This window comes from Podarcis cretensis (assembly GCF_951804945.1).
Source record: "Podarcis cretensis genome assembly, chromosome: 8".
In the NCBI taxonomy this organism is placed as follows: domain Eukaryota; kingdom Metazoa; phylum Chordata; class Lepidosauria; order Squamata; family Lacertidae; genus Podarcis; species Podarcis cretensis.
The window spans coordinates 80,578,115-80,603,289 of record NC_137177.1 but is presented as its reverse complement, the minus strand read 5'-3'; the positions used below and the strand labels follow the sequence as shown (position 1 = coordinate 80,603,289).

At 43.1% G+C, this 25,175-nt stretch overlaps 1 protein-coding gene and 1 pseudogene across 3 annotated transcripts in view; one reads left to right on the top strand and one right to left on the bottom strand.

Annotated features, from left to right (window-relative positions):
* IFFO2 (intermediate filament family orphan 2) overlaps window positions 1–25,175 on the top strand; it is a 46,631-nt gene that overhangs the window by 14,100 nt on the left and 7,356 nt on the right. For both annotated transcript variants that reach the window (XM_079987039.1, XM_079987038.1), the window contains exons 2-8: window positions 10,973–11,033; window positions 12,132–12,227; window positions 14,538–14,678; window positions 16,005–16,147; window positions 19,970–20,090; window positions 24,242–24,334; window positions 25,030–25,160. In XM_079987039.1, coding sequence (XP_079843165.1) covers window positions 10,973–11,033; window positions 12,132–12,227; window positions 14,538–14,678; window positions 16,005–16,147; window positions 19,970–20,090; window positions 24,242–24,334; window positions 25,030–25,160 — 786 coding nt within the window. The remainder of the gene's footprint in view (window positions 1–10,972; window positions 11,034–12,131; window positions 12,228–14,537; window positions 14,679–16,004; window positions 16,148–19,969; window positions 20,091–24,241; window positions 24,335–25,029; window positions 25,161–25,175) is intronic.
* On the bottom strand, window positions 5,975–8,605 carry LOC307223385 (ras-related protein Rab-34 pseudogene; annotated as a pseudogene). Its single transcript has one exon. The product of its transcript is annotated as a ras-related protein Rab-34 pseudogene (transcript).

Here is a 25,175-nt window from a genome sequence, read left to right as displayed (position 1 = left end):
GGAAAGTATATTTCATTAAACATGGCTGTGTCAATTAGAGTGATACTCTAGTCCTGATTCTTATCTGAAACTTTGCTTGCAAAATTCTGTGGTGGAGAATAACAATGCATTTACTTGAACTACAACAGCCTTATGGTTATCTTATTGCAGTGTATCAGTATCAGATTGGTTGCTAGAATGAAGATGAAAGAAACACCAGTAATAGTTGTGCAGCTTCACTCTCACTGGATCTTCTAAAACACCACCAAGTATAAAAGCCTAAATCTGAAGTTCTTAAAATGTACAATATTCATCTCTCAAATGGGTAGTATTCTGCTTGTGGCTGTTCAGAAACCAAAATGCACCAGCATTAATCTTTAGGTGCCTGTAAGCTGTTTGTGTTGCTAGCCACTTTTATTTAAAGGAAGTAGACTTTTTTTTCTAAACTGAAAATTAGGAGTTTTAGTGCAAAGATATCCTGTAATCTTTTTTTAAAAAAATCATCCTGTAATGTTTACAAGGGTAATGCAGTATACTTTGCTTTTTGTTCAAACAAATATCCAAGTTGCATTAGGTGAGTTGATCAGAAAGTTTTTAAATGTGCCTTCACCATGCATACACCTACATTGTTTCTTAGCCTGCATGATCATTGTGTGTGTGTGTGTGTGTGTGTGTGTGTGTGTGTGTGAAAATTTCATCATATTTCTTTCACCATAGTAAAATGTTGCTTAAAATTCAGTAGACATTTGAGTATTAATGTAATGCAGCTAGTCTGACAGGTAGTTTACAATGTGGCGATATAGATATTGCTTAGGCAAGAAAATGCTCTCCAAAACATGAGTTCTGTATTTAATTATCTTGCACCCTGGAGCTCTTTTCAGCAAGCTAATCCTCTGCTCTTCAGATTGCCAAAATAATTACCTCTTTCAAAAGTGAGCCAAAAGAATTCTGTTTTTACCTCCAGTTATAATAGCTGCAGTTACTACAAAAAGCAAAGAATGACTTTCTCTCTTTTTTTTACCACAGATGTTTCATAAGCTTTGCTGCTAATTGTTTTTCCAGTAGGACTTAGATCATATGAAAGCAGTTAACATTCAGTTTGCTAAGGGATATTTTTGGAATAAAAATTTACCACATAAATTAGTCTGCAGAAAGGAGAGCTTACTGCAACTTTTGAACTAGTTTTGGTCAGATAGAGAATGGCATTCCTTTTGACGTATCCATGTAGGGTAGACTGACTCTGTAGGAGGAGGCTCTTATAGAAGAGCTGGCACACTGGCTGACATGGGCATCACACTGTTCAGTGGGGAGGAATGTGATACATGCACAGGAATAGTCTTCTCTAGAAACTTGTTTACTCCCCTGTAAGCATATTTGAGTTGTAAGTGAATCATTCTTGTGACTGGTGTCTTAAGCAGATGGACATTATTGCCTGACACTGAGGAACTCTTAATATACAATAAGATGTTTCAATGTGTGATAGTTAAAACAAACAAGAATGAAATAAGAAATACAATGTATCTGTAGCTCTAGCTGAAATCTGTGTGATATGATGAATTTCTTCTTAAATGTGAGCAGAGCAGTTTATGGCTTTTTACTATTATTCCCTATAATGATTCTAGGTAAACCCCTCAGATTTTTACTGACTAGGAATAGCTGCTACAATACAGCAGCTATGTGCTGCAGGATGTGGTTTTGAATAATTCCCCAAGCTGCTGTGGAGCTGGTTTCCTTGTTGTCTTTTATTTTCCTCTCTGAATTGGTTCCTTTCTGCTGAATCTGGAGATCAGTAATACAAAGGCCTTTGTGGCTTTCATCCCAGTTATAAACTGCTACAGTCTGCCCTTCAGAAAACGTCAGGAAGGTGATTCAGAAGCATTTGTTCAGTCTTGGCAACTTGGAAGAAAACGTATTGTAGAAAACTTGCTACATTCACTTTTCCTTTTTCAAGCTACTAACTTTCCTGTTGCTTCATCTAAGCCTACAAAACGTGTCCTATTTACCAAGGCATGTTTCAGTGTAATTTTAAGGAGTAGCTCTTTTGAAGGGTTCCCCTATTTTTTAGGATGGCCTTAAAAATAAGGTTGTTTCTGATCCATCCTTTGAGGTGGTTTTCTTTAGTACAGTTTTATGTCTGGAGAGTGCTATAAATAGTTCATGATGCCTAGAGAAATGTTCTGCAACCTTGGCTCCCCAGATGTTGCTAAACCACAGCTCCTATCATCCCTGACAGTTGACTAAATTGTCATGGGAATCTCCATATATCACCTAAATCATGGGTAGGCAAACTAAGGCCTGGGGGCCGGATCCGGCCCAATTGCCTTCTAAATCTGGCCCGTGGACAGTCTGGGAATCAGCGTGTTTTTACATGAGTAGAATGTGTGCTATTATTTAAAATGCATCTCTGGGTTATTTGTGTGGCATAGGAATTCGTTCATTTTTAATTTTTTTCAAAATATAGTCAGGCCCCTCACAAGGTCTGAGAGACAGTGGACCAGCCCCCTGCTGAAAAATTTTGCTGACCCCTGACCTAAATTATATGGATGCCATGCCATCAGAGCTGTATGGCAGGGATGCGGACCCTGTGGTTCTCTAGATCAGGCTTCCTCAACCTTGGCCCTCCAGATGTTTTTGGCCTACAACTCCCATGATCCCTAGCTAGCAGGACCAGTGGTCAGGGATGATAGGAATTGTAGTCTCAAAACATCTGGAGGGCCGAGGTTGAGGAAGCCTGCTCTAGATGACAGTGGACTCCCATCAACCCCAGCCAACATGGTCAGTGTTCAGTGATTATGGGAGCTGTGGTCCATCCAAAAATATTTAGAGTGTCACTAGTTCTCCATCCCTGCTATTCAGGTAAGGCTGAAAATTTGTGGCATTGTTCAATATTCAGAATACTAATTTTAAAATTCTGCAGTTTACAATGTGTGTTGCAAATAGCATGTGCAGCACATTGCATTCCCATGTAGGCACCCATCCAGATACAGACCGGGGCTGTTTCTGCTTAGCAAATGGACGACTACATGCGCACTGCAACGAAGCCACAGTGTTTTACGCAAGTTGCAAATAGCATGTGATCAGGCTGCTTGGTTATATTAGAAGGACTCTGAGCTGTTGAGCACGTGGAGCAGGCTAGGACAGAGATATCCTAGCTCTTATTTCAGTGAAGTTCCTTTGCTTTAAGCAAAGAAAATCTTTGCAATGGTAGCTGGAGCATAGCATGCATGCAGATCTTACCACAATAGATAGAAATGTATTTATTTGCAAGTTCTGCACAAGAGCTGCTTGAGGAGGTGTTGCCCTGCTGAAATTAACAACAGAACTTTGAAGAATGCGGTCAAAACCACAACCCAACACATTCCTCTCAGCTCTTTGTAAACTTAAGCATGGAGGAGTTTTGCTATTACAAAGCTTGGAACAAATACAACTTTGCTCTTTGTTACAGTGCAGAGTGTTTATTGTGGCTCCAACAACAAGTTGTTGCTTCCCCCCCTTCAGGTGAATTTAATCACCATGCATAATTGTTCAGTGCTTACAAGGTACTAGCTCACCAGGCATTATCATTGTTCTGACATGTGCATACCAGACCTATGAAATCTCTTGCTAACATTTTCCACCATCAGGAGAAATAGTATTTCCATTTTGGGGCATAATTAATGAGAACAGGTACAGAAGCCAACTTGATGGGACTGTTTGCTCAAGTCTCCTGCATATAGAAACTTGGTACTTGGTAGCATCATATCGAAAACTAAGAGAAGAGAGGGTGTAGTTCATAGGTAGATTAGTTCATTCTGTGTAGAAAGTCTGAGGGTCTGTCATTGGCAGCATCATTCTCCAAGTAGAGCTGGGAACCCTGGAGAGCTGCTGCCTGCCAGTGTTGACAGTATAGAATGTTGTTTTTGTTAAAATTAGTATACTGAACTTCATCCATGGTTTGAGGAAATGAGGCTCTAAGTTGCAACTCCTGAGCAGCTTCAGCCAGCTTTTAATGGAATTGGATATTCCCATTAAATTAAAACATTTTGCACAGAGCTGTTCAGTATCCATTCAATTTTGTGTTTCAGTAAGCATCTTACTAGAAATATAAACAGACTTGCTAAAATGCATGCAGTTATTCTGGTTACTTACAGCTATTTGTCATCTTCTTGCTCCCTCCTCAGCATCGCCTACCAAGTGCTGACTATCATCGATGATTTGAAAAGTTCTTGTCTGTGGTATACTTGTCTCTGCTGTTAATGGTTTAAAAGAACACCTAATGGCATACAGTGTATTTAGAGAAGCTAACTCAAAACGCTGCATCTTTATTAGTTGAATTCTGCACCAAGGCAAGCTGGTATAAACTTCAAAAATTACCTAGATGGAGGGTACTAATTTTCCACAATTCTGTTTTATCTTGGTTATAAGCGTCATTTTTGCATCGTATTAATTCGTGGAACTAGTACATCAAATGTTGCCTTTTGACATTTTTTTTTAATGGCATTGACGTGGATGAGAGATGTAGCTCCCCTCGAATGACGATTTCCAATCAGACATCCTTGGCAGTTGCCACAGTGATGTAACCAGCAACTAAAAAACCATTAATGCCAGCCCTGGTGATTGGGAAATGACTCTTTAGATGGATATAGGGAGAAAGAGATTAGTATGCATGTTGCTACAGACCCACACATGAGTAATTTCAAAGTAAACTGGTTGTGTTTGAGCATGAGGAACATAAAATCTCTTGCCAGCATTAGCAAACAGTACGGCACACCCTGCCAGTCAGGTGCACTTTGGGAAAACATGGCCATCAAGAGATCTGAAGCGATTTAAGACAAAGCAGCGTTGCCATGGGGCAGCAAGTGGAAAAACATGTCTCAAGCCCGTGACTGTGGGGCAAGGGGGTACCACCCAGGGTGCAATTACCTGGGCCTGGCACTCGCTGTTCTTTGTTCTTCATCCTTTTGTCTAATGTTGGCGGGGCTCATGACAGAATACCATAGATGCTTCTCATCGAAGAGATGAGCAAACTAGGTGTAACCCTCATGCCCAGATGAAAAGCTGACATCTGTTATTACACTCTCTCATCCTTGGCTCTCACCAAATGAAGAATTCCTTTCAACACCTAGGTCTGCATGTATGTTTGATCATCCCTTGAAATTATCACTTGACATTGGAACTGTGGAATTCTGCCACTAGTATGTTGATTAAAGCATGCACCTGATAATCACAATTATTTCCTTGGAAGCTTGAGAACCAACTTCTCTATTGGTTCATATTAGGAGCAAACAAGCATGGCCTGCCCTCCTTTCTTCACAGTGTTCTTTAGTTCTCCATGTGCAGTTAAGATGCATTTTAAAATCATACCCAATAATTGTTTAATGGTTTGTCTCCCTGGGAGGGCTGATTTTCAGTGTGTGACTGTGACATAAGCCTCATCCTATCTAATGTCAAGCTTGTTGGTTTGGTGTCTGTTTGGTTTGGCAGCAAAATGGGATCACTCTCTGGGAAGGTCATGGTTTCCCCACATACTGCCTAGGTACGCAGGATTTGGGGGAATATTTTCTTTAACCCCTCCCCCCTCATAGAATCACAGAATTTTATTGTTGGAAGAGACCCGCAAGGATCTTCCAGTCTAGCCCCCTGCGATGCAGGAATCACACATTGCTCACCTCTTCTTTGCATGAAGAAGATCTCAGGCTCAGTCCCCAGCAGCATGCCCAACTGGGGCTGGGAAGATCCTCTACCTGAAATCCTGGGCAGCCTCTGCTGCCAGTCAGTGTAGACAGTAATGGACTAGATGGACCAATGGTTTGAATTAGTACAAAGCAGCTTGTGATGGTCCCATATGAGACAACCTGGAGTTATTCTATTCTTTAAAAAAACACACACTAAAAAACAACAACACTTTCCTTTAGTATAGAAATAAGTCCAGTGCAAATGTTCAGGCCAATGCAACTTCTTCCCCATCTGTACAGTTTGCATCGCTGGCAGCATTTCACTCTCCACCACTTATCAGTCAGGTACAGGTCACTGTGGATCCAATCCTGAGCGTGCTGCTCCTCTCCAGCTCTGCCACCACACTGCCCTTGAAGGTCAGTTCTGCCACCAAGAAAAAGAACTCCCACACATTCTCATCTGTGAGTGAGGAGACAGTCCAGTATTCAGCCTCCATTTCTTTTGTCACCTTGAGGGTATTCCTCTTGATGAAGCTGCACTTCACTGGAGAGCTAAGATCTTTCTTGAGAATGACGTTGGAAGGGTTGTTCTCCTTCAGGGCATCAACCAGTGACTGCCTGGTATGGCCCAGGGAGGCTATGTCACTCAGGTTGAAGATGATGATGATTGGTTGAGCCCCATGGTAGTAGGTGGAGGCGATGCATTTGAAGCACTCCTGGCCAGTTGTGTCCCACAGCTGCAGGCACCTCAAAATGCTCCATCTCTAAGTCCACCTCAAAGGTGACTTTGTAGTTATTGTCAATAGTGTCTCTGCAAACTGATTGATCAAGCGGTTCTTCCCCACAGAGGCCGCCAACCACAATGATCTTGGAAACTAAATCCCACGGTCCCTGTCCACTGGGCCTGGCGCATCCCAACCACTTTGGGGTGGAAGGAGGTCAGCCCCTTTGGTGAAGCACCGTGGCAGTTCAGCAATGATGTGGTTTCTTCTGATGGGGGCAAGGATGTTCCTCATTGGGACATGAGGTTTGACTGCAGAGCTCTCCAGTATTCCCACCTGGACTGAACTTTGTGCCTTGTGAATGCAAAGCAGCTGCTCTGTCAGAGCTACTCTCAAAATATCAAAGCTTGTTTTTCAAATCCTCCATCAGACAGGGAGGGAGCAGATATACCAGCAGGCCTCAACACCACTCCTGGATGGGGGTAAGAGGAGGAGGGAGGAGTGCCTTTTTTCAGAGGGTAGAGGGCAATTGAAATTTCCTGGGGCCCAACAGGAAAGGAAGGCGTGGACCCAGAATCATTGTAGGCATTGGTATCCCCCCACTGTAATGCAAGAGTTAAACCAAATGGTTCAAACGAATGCAAAAGGAAGTGAGTATTTATGGAAACTCCCGATCAAGATAAACATTTACATAATGGCCACCTTTTAAAATTCCTTCTGTCACTGTTCATATTTCTTTAGAAGTCAGTTCAATTCATGAATAATATTTCTAAGGCTGAAGTACGTAGTTAAACTCTTGACTCTTCTCTATAGTCAACACTGCTTTCATCAGTTTGGTGTGGTTTGCCTTGTTGCCTTGCTGTGTAATACTGTAACTGTTTTTATGCTACCTCTAGAAAGTATTTCCCTCCTCCCAGCCTGTCAAAGAAGCATATGACATTGGAGGTAGTTTGAGGTCTGGGGCTGCAGTGATGGAATAAGTGAGGAATGCCCTATTGCCTATGGAAACAGAGGGCTGGATTCCTAGCTTCAGCTTGACTGGTCCATCCTTTCCCAGTAACTATAACAATGAGCCATGTGAATGTTGAGAGTAGTCAAAACACACAGCTGCCCTTAGAGAGAGGAAGGAGCTTAGATCATGCTCGGCGTTTAAATGTTTTGGAATTGATACCTTATTTAAAAATAATCCCAGTAGCCTGTGACGTGGCTGCTAATGGCATTTTTGCAGTCTGTAAATTCTGGCTGGCAAAATTTGCTCCAGCGCTGAATGTCCTGCCTTGATTGCAGCTGGACATTGTGGGAACTGAGGTCTGAGCCAAGAAAATTTTGAACCTAGGAAGAGCAGCTGTCTGCAGTATAAGTGTGAGAACTGCTGTCCTTTGGGCTGCCTTCCCAGACACCTTGCAGTCTCACCGGCTGGAAGTGGGCCTACCAGTAAAAGGACAGGCTCCTATGTTCTTACTGCCAGAGGGATGCTAATGAAGCAGTCAGGCGTTTTCCTCTGCTTTGTTGGAAGGGGGAAGGTGACGTGTGTGATCAAGAATGGCTGCCTCAGCATCAACTTAGGCTACTTCACAGCAGCCCCACTTATATTCTGGCCTCTCAGGTTGCTTCAGAGCTTGAGCATATCTTAAGGACAGCTGAAACATGCTGCACCAGCATCTTAAAGCTCTCTTGGCAATGAATGAGGCCTTATAGGAATGGCTAAAGAACATAGCAGTCAGCTGCAAGCATTTCCTCCATCACTACCTCTATATTGCTTGTGATGCTTCTAACAGCAACAGTGGTGGATTGTTTCAGAATCCTTTTTAACAATATTTGTTTGTGAACAGGATCTGTATGTCATGACTCTAGCCTTGCCTATTTTAACATATTAATCTGAAATGAGCAAGGCTGGTGGGTTGCTTTAATTTGTGTTCTTGTGTCAGACGCAAGACTGCAGGAGTTGGTTTACACCAGGGAGACGAGACACTTTGGTTTTTAAATGTGTTCACACAGGGCTGGTATGAAATTAAACAGTGTCATGGGAGAAACAGTCAAAGCCAAGAACAAAAAGGGATTTTGGTTATGACTTCCATTGGGGAAACCTTATGTGCCATTAGTGAAATGTAGCGGCTGGCTCTTCTTCAGAGAGAGTCATTGGCAGATAAAAAATGCCTATCTGGCTCAGCTAGCCTTGCAACTGAAAGCAGGGGGGGGGTGCGGTTGGATTGTTCTTTAAATGTGTACATTCACATAGCATGCATATGACTCCATTCAGCCCATTCTCTCCTGGAAAATCTTTTTGGGGGCCACATGAGAGGGGTTGGCAAAGGCAACGTATTTCTTCACCCTTACATTTCCCTCTCTATCCTCCATTCAGGCAAGCCAGAGGCAGCATCAGAGTTTAAGGACATACTCCAGCCAGGCAAAAACATTCAAGGAGGGTACAAGGACAGTCTGGCAATGGGTGCAGCTTGGGAGGGTGTGGGGCCTTGGGACCAGACAGAGGCCTGGAGGGTTGCATCGAGCCCCTTGGCCTGAGGTTCCTCTGTGTCACCAGGAAAGCATGTTAAGTCAGTTAAACTGGGATTGGGTCCTTCCACCGCATGAAGCAAATTAACTAGGTTTAAACAAAGATAATGAAACTTTTCACAGCTCCACTTGTGTGATTGTGGTTAGCAAACACCCTGCAGACTACGAGAGGACAGTGATTTGTCATAACTTTATGACACTTGTTTAGAATGACTCAAGTATTGGGGAAGGACCCACCTAACATTTTGCTTTTGCTTTTTATTTTTTTAAAAAATACCAGTTTGTCTGTCTCTTGCTCTGCCTTGTAGTTCAAGAAGTTGAAATCAAGGAAGATAAGCCTCTGAGAGCAGCAACTGATACTACCAGTTTAAGTACTGGAGGTACAACATCCTACCTGGCATGTAAAATTGTAATGATCTCATCATTATTCCTTGTGTAAATGATTTGGAAAAATAACTCAACTATTTATCTCTAAATCTGTTGTCTAGAATGGCAACTTTTTTTTTTTTTTTTTTACCTCCAAGTATATTTCCTGCAGGTCAGAAGATAGATGCAGATTTGGAAAAGCATCATTGCTTGTATATAAATACCCTGGTAACCAGTAACTTGTGTGCAAGCAGGGTCACTAGAGTTGAAGTCTAAAAACACATGTGTTAAAAACAAACCCCAGCACCAATATCTTAAATGGCTGGTGTTGAAAAGCAAGGTTAGAAATATCTTTCTGCTCAAGTGTGCAGTTGCTTATTAGGGAGACTTCACCTCATGCCAGTAGATCTGCCCTGCAGACACAAAAGTCAAGATGGCCATTGTGGGTTGCACATAATGCTTGTGGTTCACAAGAGTTCCTCCTCCCGCTTCAGGAAAACGACACATTCAGGTGCAGTTTGTCAAGGATTAGGGCGGAAAATGACAGCCTAACAGCTGCCTTTGTTGTCCCCTTCTGAAATGATCCCCTTGGCATGTGGCTGTGTTCTAAATGCAGCCCTTAAGGGTGTGTGTGTTACGACTTGTAAAATGTTGGTTCTGCACAGAAGCTGCTTTTGGAAAGAGTTCAGTGGGATGTAGTTGAATGGTAAACACAAACATCACCAGATTGTTTTGGAAATGGGAATGCTGGCAAATCATTGTATGAATCTGTCAGCAAATGACACAGGAACAGTTCTCAAACTTTTGTAGTTTTGATGAAGTGTTGTGGGTAGATCTTGTGTATTCTGTTCTTACACCAATGTAACCTTGTTAATGTTAGCCAATTGGATAAGTAAACAAGTGCAATTTCATACCGTGCTTTTAATTAGACTGTTGGGAGTATTTTAATCATCCCTGCGTTGATGCTTTTTTCCAGACATCTAATGGCAGTCGTCAATCATAGTTTCGTAACCAAGCTTTCAAGTTCTCCAGCACTTCTGCTGAGGGATTTGTGGAGCGAAAGGTCTTCAAACGTGACCTGATGCATTCCTGAGGCTTACTTAAGGGAAGCTTTCTGCAGAATGTTTTATCTGATGGAGTCAGCAGCAGCTCCTAGTGCCTTGGGCTGCCACTGTGGTTGTAGGAGGAGGCAGGCTTTGGCTTCACCTATGAAGTTGTAGTTGTTAAAAGAGTGTCCTTTATTATGAGATATGATTATTTGGAGGTTAACATGTTTTTACTGAACCAAAGTATTCCTGGCAAGTTTTTCCAGTAAGTGAGATTCAGTACTGTATTTAAATTCTGAGGTAGAGCATGCATTTGCCCTAACCTAGGCCAGCCTTCTCCAACTTTGTGCCCTCCAGATGTTTGGATCACAGCTCCCATCAGTCCCAGCATCTTATGACCATGCTGACTAGGGCTTATGGAAGGGTTTATGGAAGTTGTGGACCAAAACATCTAAAGGGCCTCAAGTTGGAGAAGGCTGGCTTTAGGCAGTATGTAACAATCTGTGACCAGCAAGGAAAATTGGATCCCATACAGGACTATCCAAGGCCAGGACAACTGCTTGTCAGATCTTTCAATTTGAAATTGTGTTCAGAGCTCATAAGGCTCCCTCCAACTTGGGCTGTGCTTTTTTAGAGTGCCATTGTCACATACTTCTCTCTTATCTCTAATTCACAACTCTTCTTTTTTCAGATGGGAGGAGGAACTGGCAAAGCGAATGAATCTGGAATCAATGGTAGAGACTCTCCAAGAGGTAGGTTTCAGAGAGCACCTAAATGTATGTTTCTTCAAAGGTGGATAGGGGCCATTTCTTATTTTTATTGGTACCCAGCTGGCTTCATGAGCTGCCTGTGGCCTGGGGTTAGGGACTGCCTGGGATTAATGACCAGGTGTCTGTATCACTTCATTTGTAAAAAATCAGACCCTAAATGGGATACTAGTTCACAACTGCTCTTCTGTAAATTGTACTACAGGATAATAAAGAACTCTGATTTTATTTTTTTATAAAGAGGACTTCGATTCCTGGTATCCAGTGGCACTTCAGCAGTAGAAGAACAGCTTCATTGTTCTAAAGGATGTAGGCCCCAAATATCTGGAAAAACTGTCTTCATCTCTGCTAGCCTTCTCAGGTGTTAAGAACTGTGGGGTGTGACAGGGGTTCTTGATAATTCCACCATCCTCAGTGGTAGTCTGAGATAGGGCTTTCTCTGTGGTGGCCCCTAAATTGTAGAACTCCTTCCCCACAGAGGTGCATCTAAGCATCTTAATTGTACAGCTTTTGTCATATGCTGAAGATGCACATCGTAATCCAAGTATTTGATCATTAAGACATTTTGTTTTGTGAGACCCACCCTTTCACTGAATTTATATTGTGTTGTTGCATTTTGAACAGTTTTATAATTGTAATAATTTGATTTGTTTTTCTGATTGTATTTTCAATTGTTGTAACTCACTCTGGGGTGTTATGGTGAAGGATGCATTGGAAATCTGATAAATCAATAAAGCTGGCAGTCCAGAGGTGTGGGTTGCATAATGGCATAGCTTTTCATTAGCAGCTAAGATGGTCACAGCTATTTATGTAGATCTAATTCACATTGTTGACCTTCCAACATCCAGAGATAGTGTTTATTACAGTATTTGAGGCATCTGAGATAGCACTGTGAGGACCCAGAGGACCACATGTTGTTTTCCACTCCATGGCTTACCTGGGAGTTAGTGAGGCTGATCCACAAGATAGGAGCAAACTGAAATTAGCTTCCCGATCTGTATTTGATTATTTCTTTAGAGCTTTGTGTCTGAAGCTTGTGCCCTTCCTTCTGCACCACAATTCTTTGTACCATTTGTCCTCTAGGAGGCACAAGAAGCTGAAGCCCTCCAAGAAGAGTTAAATGAGAAGATTGAGAGACTGAAAGCTGAACTTGTTGTCTTCAAGGGTCTGATGAGTGATGTAAGTACCCTGGCAGGCTGAGTTCACCAGGTTTAAAGCGGGGGGGGGGGGGGGGGAGTCATCTTCATAGCTTCATTAATGAAAAAGTTATGATTTCAGTAAGTGCTGCTTGCAGTTAGTATTATGGCTGCCTTGTATGATCTAATGCATCAGACCAATTCCCTTGTCCTCTCCCTGCTTCCTGTCTGGTCTGTGTAGATGCATTTAACTTGCTGCTTATCACACAACCCTGAGTGTTCCCCGATGGCTTCACACCAGCTAGCAGTACTGGGTACTTCCCCCCCCCCCCCCACCCCTCCAGTGCTGCAACCTCTGGAAAGAATGTTCTTTAAAGGGTTTAGGCTTTCCCGTTATGTGCAGGTTTGAAGAAGCACCATGCAGGTGCCATCAGTTAGAAAAATGCTAAAAATACTCCTTTCAGTTTCATCTAACCAAAATGATTTCAGAAACTCCAGTTCAGATCTACTTTGCTGGGTCACTTAGTTTCAAGCCTGCCATTTGAGCATATTGAGTAAACTGTGTGCATATTTAGAACTGTGAATGTCATTTTAGGGAGTCGTTTCAGGGAGCAGCTTCCTGCTTTGGAAACTTGAATTGTCAATAGTGTGGCTTGACAATCAGAACAGGTAGAAAGCATGACAAACCTCGTTTATGTGATAACTATTTAGCTGATGTAGGGAACTTGAGTGCTCAAAGATTCTAGTTCACATGAAGAAAAGCCACTCCTGATTTTCCACACACTTCACTTTAAGGCCTTGCTCACATTTATCTCTGCGCTCAACAGCAGAGCTACCCCAGCCCTCCTCTTTTCTCTCTCTCTCCACCCTCCTCTGTAGTGTTGTTTTCAGTTGGGAACTTTAAACATTGCTCTGGGACATATCAGAAGCATGTTGCCCTGGGCTCCTTATAAAAACCCTGGGGGGGGGGGTGTGGAGAGAACCTGTTGGTGCATATTGTGGTTCTGAAAGTCAGACTCCAAAGAAAATGTCAATGGACACAAGTATTTGCACTCTCCTTTTTATGAGGGAAATCCATTCTTCCGGCCAAGTGTGGATGTGTCATTGTGGCTCTAGGGCAGCAGAACTGTAAAAAGGTTGGCAGGATCTCAGTTGAGTTTACATACCTTGTAACTTTCATGATGTAAACATGCAGGGCATAATTTTATCTTTGTAATTTATAGGTGGCATAGTTATGGACTGTTAAAACTTAATAGTTTAAAATAAATACCGTTAGTGTGTGCAGAGAGCAGCAGCCCAGTCAGAGCACAGTCTAACTAAGGGTGAGGGAACACAGAAAAATGTACATCTTTTGTAGATAGCAGAAGCTGCAGAATTTCATAGAGAGTAGTGCAAGGTTTTTTTGGATAAGAAATGATTGTTTAAGAGACATTTCCATAATGGAAGGGTATGAGGTGTAAAACATTGTCCTTATCAGTATTGTATGTGGAATAAATAGTTGGCTTTGGTCAGATTTGGATTTTTTTTTTTTTTTAAGAAACTAGATGCTTTTCTCTAGAAAGACTTTTGTGTGTAGATTTTTAAGGGTTATGTAGTGCAAAAAGCACAGTTACAGAATATTTGGGAAATGCTCCTCCATTTATAGCCACTGAATTTCTTACATTTCTGTGCTGCTCTTCCTCCTAAAGGAGCTCAGAACTGCAAATAATGAGCAGCAAAACAATATATATACACAAACAAACCTAGGAAGTGAAAATCTGAACAAGATTAGAAAATTTGGAATGTCCCTTTTCTCCTAGAATTAAATATTTTAGGTTGTAGATTTTTTTTTAAACGCTCATTACTTTCTGTAGGCATATATCATGTGCCAGGTTTCATCTTGTAAGTTCTTGAAAGATGTTGGAATTCAATAATATCATTGTCCTGTAAGAGAAACTATTTTTAGTGTGAAGTAGCTAGGTGAATTTTCTGACATGAAGTACTATCTGTCTTTCTACATAAAACAGAACCTGCATCCCACACATCATGTGGGGGACTTCTGGAATAGGTTTTTCCATGTACATTCCATAAAATAAATAGCATTGCAAATGTAAGGCTTTGGGTTGAGAGTTTGTTTAAAGCGTAACCTTCCTTGAACATTTGCCTTTGTTAGAAATCAGTGTTCAACTTGCAGTGACTTGACTACCCTACCCCAAATGCTGCTGTCCCTTGGATGTTTAGCATGCCTGGAAACCAGGCAGCATTTAATATGGAGGCTGGCGTGATCTGCATTGATGGAGATACTGTAGGTCATCTCCTTCTTATCTTCTGAACTGTATTAATGGAAGATAATCCACTGCTGTCCTTCCTGCAGCCTATGACAGACCTGGACACAAAGATCCAAGAAAAAGCCATGAAGGTGGACATGGACATCTGCCGACGAATCGATATCACAGCCAAACTGTGTGATGTAGCGCAGCAGCGCAACTCTGAAGACGTTTCCAAGATATTCCAGGTGATTAGGCTCCGTCCTGTCCTGTGGAGAACATGGCTGTGCCAGAGAGAGATGGAGCTGTTTTGGATTTGGAGTTGCTGTTCAGGATTCCCACTATAAATCATGGGACCAGCTGACAAGCCTCTGTAGAGAACACCCCAGTTTCATGTGCTCTGTTCCCATGTTGGGAATAACCTAACTGAAGCAGGGAGTTGTGTTCTTGCATCTACAAAGGTCTGCACAGGTGTCACCAGGCCTTGGGTCTCACACAGCAACATTAAGACCTCAATCTCTTTAGAAGTCTTCAGATAAATCATAAGAGCAAGCTTGTATGTCTGCTGGTCCTCTTGAGACACCACAAAAATGCATTACGATGTCCCACTTGGCTTTTATGTTTCTTGTAAAATAAAAATCAGATATTTTTTTCTGACCCTGGGAGAACTCTAGGAGAAAACAAACAGTTAGCTGTCATGACATTGCAAGTGTGTAGGCAGCTGTGAAAACCTCCATCCACAAGTAGATTTTGGTCCAGGGAGTAGGAGACAGGCCATCACCACAGGGCACCCTGCCCCTCCTCTTAGTATTTATGCCCCTGATTATTCTGCTATCCATTATTAAATCCCAAGAAGCACACTGTCCCATACAACCTTAAACCAATAAAACAAAATTCATAAAACCATCCCAGAGTCGTACTAAGGAATCAGTTCACTCATATATGCTTACCGATTATAACTTTGTTTGATAGCTGTGATCCACTTTTGTTATGGTGGATGGATATTTGAAATGAAATTTCTTTGTGTTTCCAAACTCCTTCCTCCAATTTCATTCTGTTTTCCTGTCAAAACTGGTGCCTGACTAGCTCTGCTTCTAGATGGAAAATGGTGCAGGACTCGGGGTTCTTCTTCCTAGCTGTATGGCACAGTCTATTCCCCCCTTGTCACTGTTAGCTGAGGCCAGGCAGGGGACCGCCAAGGGGTGCCTGTTGCTCTCCAGCTTGTCACCTTGAGCATCTCCAACCGCTTGTGCGTCATCCTCCTAGCCTTCGCATGGCCGACTGCAGCCCAAATGGCTGTGCCACTGGGGCATGGCCTGTCTAGCAGCTTGCTTTTTTGCCGCGTGCTGTCTCAATCTGCTTCCCTGTGCTGTGTGTTCTGCCACCTGTAACACTTGTGATTTAATGAATCTGTGTCAGCTGTCACTTGCTCACTCAAACCATTGGAAGTGGGGTGGGGGTGGCTGATGGCTCACAATATTTTTCCCCACCTCATACCTCTCCTTTATCTCTGCCCCTTCTTGGCGTAGCAGCTCACCTGAACCTTCTAGTCACTGCCCTTCTCTCCAATTCAGGTGGCTTCCAAGAAGAAAGAGCGGAAACTCGTGTCGGATGATGACCTCTCTGAGCAGGACCCAGACAATGCCCGATTTTCGGACGATGAAGTCAGTTGTTCTCTGAACATCACGGATGAAATGAAGAGGATGTTTAATCAGCTGTGAGTATTTCAGAGGCTGGGGAATGTCTTGGCATCCTTTTGGCTGTGGCCCTTGGAAGGGTCACACACCAAAATATGGCTTCGAGGTAGTTTCTGTTCTTCACTGAGGCAAGTAGGATTTTGTAGCTTTTAATCATGCAAATCAGAGAACTCGCATAGATCTGCTTATTTTGCATAATTCTGCTTCTGCTGGAAGAACATAAGAGTAACCTTGCTAGAGCAGACCAGGTGCCCATCTATTCCAGCATCCTGCTTCTCTTGTTGGCTAGCCAGGTGCCTCTGGGAAAATCCACAAGCAATACTCAAAGCCAGGAATCCTTGGCCAATTTGTCCCCCAGGAACTGGTAACTAGAGGGCCGCTGCTTCCAGAACCTGCAGGTTCCAGATAGCTGTTCTCGCGAATAACTATTGCTAGACCTATCCTCCATGAATATGCCTAATCTTTTAAAGCACAGATGGGGAACCAAGTGCTTTCCAGATGTTGGACTCCAGCTCTCATCAGCCCCAGTTATCATAGAAAGATGGGAGTGGTAGTTCAACCACATCTGGAGGGCATCAGGTTCCCTAGCTCTGTCCTAAATACAAATAAGAGTCTTCATATCAGAGGGATATCACAGGGCACTCAAGCCTGTCCGCTGGAAATATTAGCTTTTCACTCTTCCACCTCTTGAGATCTCGGTGGTAATTGCCTACACACTTCCAGTTGTATGCTTTGCAGTCATCATGGCCAGAAACAACTTGGTTTTCAAAAAGAAAAGGGTGGGGCTCTATATGCAGAATTTCAGATACCTGAAAATGCAGGTATCTGAAATTCTGCATATAGATCCCCTGAGCAAGACTTGCTGACAAGAGGGCCTGCAGCCTTTTGCTGTAAGTGCAACCCTAACACAGGGGCATCACAACACACACTTTGGGACAGTCTACATTGCACTGCATGCCCTGCTGTCTAAGCAACCCTTCTTATCCAGTGGGAGGGAAGCCTGCTGAAAATGAGCTAGGCAGGATTGGCTAGCTTATACATACCGTTACTGGAATCCATCATGACTTCACCCAGCAGTCCTCTTCTTAAATGCCAATAAAAGATAAGAGTCTTCGTCACTCAGAAATTATGTCCCCAAGTGAAACTCTTGCTTAGTAATCATAATGCTGGTCTTTATGACTGTTTTTATAGAGCCAATGCTTTTAAACACTTTGCCTCTTTCAAGAAGCAGAATTTCCAGGCCATTGTGCATATGCACTCTCCCGCAGAAGGATCTGCAGTTAGCAGCTCTCATTCTTGCCATGCACCTTTCGTAGGAGCCCCACCCCTGTGGCATGTTTTCGGGACATGGGATTTGTTCCAGCTCTTATTTTGAATGGCACGAGCCAACATCACCTTTTGCTGTGCACCTTTACTCTTAAAATCTACATGCTTGGACTACGGCAGTGATGGAGTACAACCCCTGCGTCTGCAAGCCCACCCAGGAATACTGGAGTTTATTTTGACACTCTGCAAGTAATCTTTTGGGTTTAAACACTGTGGAATGGGGTTGACAGTTCTGACTATACACTTAATAGGTCAGTCCATTGCATTGTAGGAAGTGAAAATAAATCCGTTCTAAAACCCCTAAGAAACAACAACTGCATTAGTGCTGTGTCTTTTCGTAAGAGGGTTCAAATTATTCAGATTATACAAATAGCCATGGTTGCAAAATAAATGCAGCTGAAGGCAAGCAGTAGTTTTAAACTGGAAGGCTTGGCCGATTTTAGAAGCTGGCATGTGCTTCCACGCTGCCTCTTCCAGTCCACTGCCAAGTTTTGAATCCATTCGTCATAAGATGAAGTGTTGACCTCGACTTCCTGCTTTATATATGCTCTGCTGGGAAGGAAATGAACTCAGGAGACAAAAATGTCTGCCATTGTGGAGCTCAGCAGAGTAGCCGCAAGATTCCAGGAGGATGGGATCAAGCAGTCCCCTCTCGGGCAATTCTTTAAAAGAAGCTAGTGTAAAATCTTTTCAAAGTTTCATCCTGTTAGTTTTTAGCTGAATATTCAGGCATCACTGCCTTGTGACCTTGACTATATGAAACTTCTCAAGCTTGATTGTGTTCCTTCGGCTAGCCCAACTTGGTCCCATAAAAGGCATCAGTTTTGATGTTATGTGTTCCCTGGAACTGCCTTAGTAATGTTTGCTTACTTAATGATCAGAGCTGTTGCGTTACTTCATTTGTACGGCATTTAACTGCTTACAGGTCTGTAGTCCAAAGGTCCTTGCAAAGCACCTGCTTTACCAGCAGAAGTCACTACATTCACTTCTTGGCATCCCCAGGTAAAACTGGGGAAAGAGCCTTGCTTGGTATGGTGTAGAACTCCTGCCACCCATCTATTCAGACAATACTGATCTAAGTGGATCGATAGTCAGACTGTGTATAAAACCGCTGCCAATTTAGACATCAGAGCTAAATGAGCTTCTGGGACTCCTCATTCGCTGTGCAGCTCCCACATGCAGCTCTATCCCCTGGAGATTTCAAAATTGGGTGCAGAGAATCTGGGGAGGGGCAGGATTAGTGATGACACCATCAGGGGCCCCCAGTTTCTAGTAATGGTTGTTGTACGTCAGGGGTTGGCAAACTAAGGCCTGCAGGCCGGATCAGGCCCAATTTCCTTCAGGACCCGGGCCGCGGACTGTCCGTGGATCGGTGTGGGGATTCTGTTCATTCGGGCTGCGCCATTCCATTTTCCCCCCTCTCCCTAACACACACTGCGGCGGTGCCTCCTCCCTCCTTCTGGTTTCTTCTCGCCCTGCCTAGAGGAGGAAGGGGGCTGGGCTGAACTGGCTGAGCACCATTTTAAGCAGCCCCTCTCCGGAGCCAGCCCTTTTGCGCCACTCATCTTCCCTCCGTTACCGCCACCCTGGTGCTCCTGTGGGCCAGAGAGCAGAGCGGATGAGCTCACTCTGCCTACCCATGAGAAGCAGCAGAGGCCAGGGAAGATAAGTGCAGCGGCTGTGGGTGGAGGTGGAGGTGGGGGGTGAGGAGGAGGACTACTTGCACCCCCCCCCCCCAGTGCCACTTCTCCAGTGCACCACAAGGTCTGAGGGACAGTGGCCCGGGATGCGGCTAAAAATTTTTGCTGACCCCTGTTGTACGGCATATGAAACTAAAGCAGCACAGAGCAATGATCATAGGTGGTTAGTGAAACTGCCCATTCTTTCACTGCTTTCAAGCATGACTTTTTAATTACATGTGTACGTCTTGGGCATTTTGTATATTTTGTTAGTGATGGGCAGAAATCTTTTTAATTCGGACACTAGAACCTTTGTGTAAAGCTCTGTTGTTTTGATGTGCAGCACCACCTGGAGGGGAACAGCTGAACTGTCACACTAAGTCAAAACAAAATAAAAGAAAAAAAATTCCTTCCAGTAGCACCTTAAAGACCAACTAAGTTAGTTCTAGGTATGAGCTTTCGTGTGCATGCACACTTCTTCAGATACCAAGTGTGCATGCACACGAAAGCTCATACCTAGAACTAACTTAGTTGGTCTTTAAGGTGCTACTGGAAGGAATTTTTTTTCTTTTATTTTGTTTTGACTATGGCAGACCAACACGGCTACCTACCTGTAACTGTCACACTAAGATTAGCTTGGAATTTCAAGTCTGTCTATCCTGCAGCAGAATAAAAGGCAAATGTGGAGCCTCTTTTCAGCAGAGGGCGAGATAGCCACATCAAAATCCTATGCCTTTATGTGTGTGTTCCAGCGCTAATACCGTCTCCTAAGCTTGTTTTGAAGAAGGATTACAAGGATTTTTAATGAAAATATATGTATATATATTTCCATGTCAGGCGTGAAACCTTCGATTTTGATGATGACTGTGACAGTTTGACGTGGGAGGAGAATGAGGATACTTTGCTCCTCTGGGAAGACTTCACCAACTGTAACCCATCAATCGAGCTCCAGGGAGAGGTGAGTTTTGGATCTGGGCTCCTCATGGGATGGCTCTCTAGCTTCTTCAGAAGTAAGGTTGTGACTGATTTCTGGAAGGGTTTTAAAAAGTAATGATTTTTTATTATCAACAACATAAATCCAAATTTTCAAAAGCCTCCATTGTGTTAGAAATTGGCACAACCTCTCTGCTGGAGAATAAAAATGGCCACTTTTGCAAAGATTGGTTTACTTGCTGCTGTATAATTGACAGGCGATTGTTTTTGATCGGCACCTGAAGTTGTGTTGTTGAGGCTCCTTTGATTGTGCAGGAAAAAACTCAACATGGAGTTTAAAGCTTTGTCATGGTGTTGGCTACATTTTTATGTTTTCTCCACCCACCTTCAGCTCCCCACCATCTCAACACACATGTATTTCTTATGGTACAACTTAATTGTTCCTTATGGTGTATTTTGTCTAATATTAGCATACATGTGTTTTTTATACATTAAAATTTTTGTATCCCACCTTTTTATTAAAGTATCTTAGTGGCACACAATTTTAAAACAATCTATTTTTTAAATTGTTGGCAATATAAAACTGCTGCAGAAGAGAAGAAAGTTAAAATGCTAAAGGGGAAAAAATAAAATATTCCAAGCCCAGGGGTTTCTTAAAGTCACATTGTAGTTTCTCTCTAAAAGGCAGGCAGTGAGATGGTTGGAGTGTTTCATGGTCTTTAGCACTGCAGTAACCCCCCCCAAAAAAAAAAAAACATTAGACATATGTAATACTCTGATTAGACGCATTGAAATCAGTATACTTAAGTTAGTTTTGACAATCATCCTCCATTGATTTTGGTCGGCCTGCTCTGAGTATGACAGTGGAATTTGCTGCCAAGGAGTGTGGTGGAGTCTCCTTCTTTGGAGGTCTTTAAGCAGAGGCTTGACAACCATATGTCAGGAGTGCTCTGATGGTGTTTCCTGCTTGGTAGGGTGTTGGACTCGATGGCCCTTGTGGTCTCTTCCAACTCTATGATTCTATGATTCTATGAATTCTCTTACTGTTTTTATATGACTCTATTATGGGTTATAGTGAACATTATTTTTTATTACTCATTCCCCCCCCTACATTTATATCCCACCTTTTTATCCAAGGAGGTCAAGGGGACATACATGATTCTCCCCCCTCCTCATTTAATCCCCACAGCAACACTGTGAGATATCTTAGGCTGAGAGGCAGTGACTGGACCAAGGTGAGACCCAGTGAGATTCATGAGCCAGTGGGAATATGAGCCCTGGTCTCCCAGGTCCTAGTCCAGAGCTTTCCAAACTTTTCATGTTGGTGACACACTTTTTAGACATGCATCATTTCGCGACACAGTAATTCAGTTTTGCATCATTTCATGACACAGTAATATAGCTTTACTAGCAATCCAGAGGTTAAGCTAACCCCTTTCCAGCCCCGGCAGGAGTGTGGGGAGCATTTGCCAACACACCTACACATTGCAGCACACACACTAACATGTCACAACACACAGTTTGGAAAGCTCTGTCCTAGTCTAACACTCTGCTGCACCACACAGGCCTATTGTATTGTATTTTTATGTTGTGAACCTGCCCTGAGGTCTGTGTATGAGGGGCAGTATACACATACTCATTGCATTGGGCCTACTCAGAGTAGACCCTTGGAAATTAATGGAATCCAGGTTTGTCATGGCTACCAAGTTAAATGGGTCTAGCATTGGTTACTATTCCAGTGGTTTTCTGCTGGGGATTCTTAAGTTTTGTGCTGTGTTTTGTGCTGTGTTTCTGGAATCACATGGCAGTGCTTTTTCATGTGTGGCGCCTCCTGTTGCCGCATGATCCGGTGGCTTGAACCTTCCATCACATGCTCTTCTGCAGGCAGTGGCTGTTTGTAAATGATGTTTGTGACTGGTTGCTAGGCACTCAAGGTCTCGTTAAATGATAACGGTGATGTTTGTAAACAAGAAAATGGGGAGGAGGGGAAGCAACTCTTAACTTATCTCCCTTCAACTATAGTAACATGGGCCTATGAGATCATATAGGACTCAAGAGCACTGGTTGTGAATTTGAGAATCTTTATTTTTACTATGTTAAATTATGCTTTTATCAACAACTTACAAGTGGCTGACAACTTCTGGAACATAGCATAAATTTCTTAAACTGATAGGCACTTGGTGATTCTGTAGAAATTGATTTTGATTTGTCCCATATTGGAGAAATAAAGCTGAAGCCGCTTAAACATTGGAGCAAAGTGAGAAGGGACTTCACAGGAAGCTGGCCAAGCTTTGGTATTAAAAATGTAGGCTTGTTGTATATCTGATAATATTTTAACAATTTTTTTTTAAGCCAACAACAGAGAGATTGAAACACAGGAAACACAGCAGCACAGGAAGTTAGTCACAAAGGAAGCAGGCTAGGCACAGTTAACAAAGTCTTACTAGTTTTTAATGAATGGGACTTTGATTTAGCTGACATATTCAGAAACACTGAGCTAAAATGAGAGGACTGGAATGATGGAGTGGCCTAGACATCTTTCTCCAAGGGCATCAAGTCAACTGGTTTGTAAATTCTCTTTTTAGGATGCCTGGTTCAGAAGAGCCTTGAGCTGCTTATTCCATTGGTGCTTGCTGAACTGTTTGGGTAGAGCAACAGAATCCTGTCCCTGTTGCTCAATAAAGTCTGTAGGGAAAAGTTTCTGTGTTTAATGGGTGTGTAATAATAATAATAATAATAATAATAATAATAATAATAATAATAATAATAAATTATTTATTTATACCCCGCCCATCTGGCTGGGCTGCCCCAGCCACTCTGGGCGTCTTCCAACAAAATATTAAAATACTGTAATACATCAAACATTAAAAGTTTCCCTAAACAGGGCTGCCTTCAGATGTCTTCTAAAAGTCTGGTAGTTGTTGTTCTCTTTGACATCTGGTGGGAGGGGGTTCCACAGGGCGGGCGCCACTACCGAGAAGGCCCTCTGCCTGGTTCCCTGTAACTTAGCTTCTCGCAGTGAGGGAACCGCTAGAAGGCCCTTGGTGCTGGACCTCAGTGTCTGGGTAGAACAATGGGGGTGGAGACGCTCCTTCAGATATACTGGACCGAGGCCGTTTAGGGCTTTCAAGGTCAGCACCAACACTTTGAATTGTGATCGGAAACGTACTGGGAGACATACTGCTCGGAAACCTTTCTGATGTCCCTTTCTGATGATGCATTTGAGCCTTGAGTGCTGGGAGAGCTCTGACCTTTCATGGTCAAATTCTTAGTGTACCTCCATTCCTCCCTTTCTCAGTAACATGATAGAGGGTGGTGATGGTGAGAGGTAGGAAGCTTTGTCTCCTTGGCTAGAAAGCCACTGCAGCAGCCACATCTCCTCAGCAATCCACCTTATACTGACTGCCAGGAGCGCATGCTAAGTTGTTCCTTTCCATTTTGTGAACTGTGGTGGTGTGCACTGCAAAACGGTGAGAGATTACACCAAAGTGCTACAGTTGCAAAATGTGGCATACGTTTGTGAAGGCGCCTTTCTAGTGAGCTGCAACTGCCAGGGCGATAAAGCAGTTTTAGTGATGGGCTGGAATTAAGTGACAGATTATTTGCATATAACCATGTGCCTGTGTGTTAGAAGTATAGCTATCAGTGGAGTATTACAGAGTTCAGGCCTAGCATGCTGCAGCTCTAAAGGTTTTAAGAGGCTTAAATCCCTTCTAACTGAAAATTACACAACGAAAGGGTAGATTTGCCTTGTAGATCGAGATCAGGAATAAAAGGCTAATTGACTCAGGGAGCTGAGCACAGAGTGCTGCAACTCCCTCTCTCCAGGCCTCTAGCTCCCCAGACGGAGCCAGAACTGAACCATTTTTCTGCACTGCAGGCTTCTGTCTGTAAAGCTCTGCTAGGCTGAATTCTGTCAAGTGGGCACTATCTTAGAACAGATGATCTTGAATGTTACCATAATATACTAAATGCATGGAGAAGGTACTAGGTTCAATCTGCAGCATCTCTAGGTAGGGCCTGGGAGAGATCCTGGCCTGCAATCTTGGAGAGCCACTGCAAGTCATTGTAGACAATACTGAGCTGGATAGGATCTACAGTATTGCCTGGCTCTTTGGCTGGTTCCGGGTGACAGAATTCCTTGCTCACCTCTTCCTGATTTTCTTTATTTTATAGCAAGAGGAGAACTTGGGCAACTTGATCCATGAAACAGAATCTTTCTTCAAAACGAGGGACAAAGAATACCAAGAAACGATAGGACAGATTGAGGTAAGGAACGAGGAGCCTAAGAATTGTTTGTCTGTGTGACCTGGTTGTGTTTAATTAAGGGCAGCAAATGATTAAATCTGATGAGCAGCCACAGGCCGGTCATAGATCAAAATGGTCAGGCTTTTGCCTTATTGCTGAGGGGTAACTTTCGAGGCAGTTACCTTCTCCATCTCTTTTTGCTAATGAGGGCTATGTGTGGTTGAATTGGACATGAGAAGAGAAACAAGGTGGGCAAGGTAATAGGAAATAAAGGTTCTAGTTACAGTTAGGTAGCCGTGTTGGTCTGCCGTAGTCAAAACAAAACAAAAAAAATCCTTCCAGTAGCACCTTAGAGACCAGCTAAGTTAGTTATTGGTATGAGCTTTCATGTGCATGCACACTTCTTCAGATAGGCAAATCAGGGAAGAGTTGGGTGCAACTTGAGAGGGCTTGTGTATGTTATTGGTGAAGGGATGCTTCTTTGCCTTGAATCTTTTGGAATTTATGTATATCATAAGCTCAGAACTTTGTCAAGAAAAATGAGGAGGTAGCTTATTACCTCCTTTATAAATAGCGATGCTCACTTCTGTTAGCAGCCTTTAGGCCAGCTGGTGGTAATAAATTGACATTCCATCAAAATGTGCAGGAGGACAGGGAGGGCACAAAGTGGTTCTCATGCTTTGCTTGACTTGACTTGGCCCTCTCCTTCTGTGCAGCTTGAGCTTGCCACGGCCAAGAGTGACATGAATCGCCACCTTCACGAGTACATGGAAATGTGCAGCATGAAACGGGGCCTGGATGTGCAAATGGAGACTTGCCGGCGGCTCATTAAAGGCTCTGCTGAAAGGTAACACAGAATCCA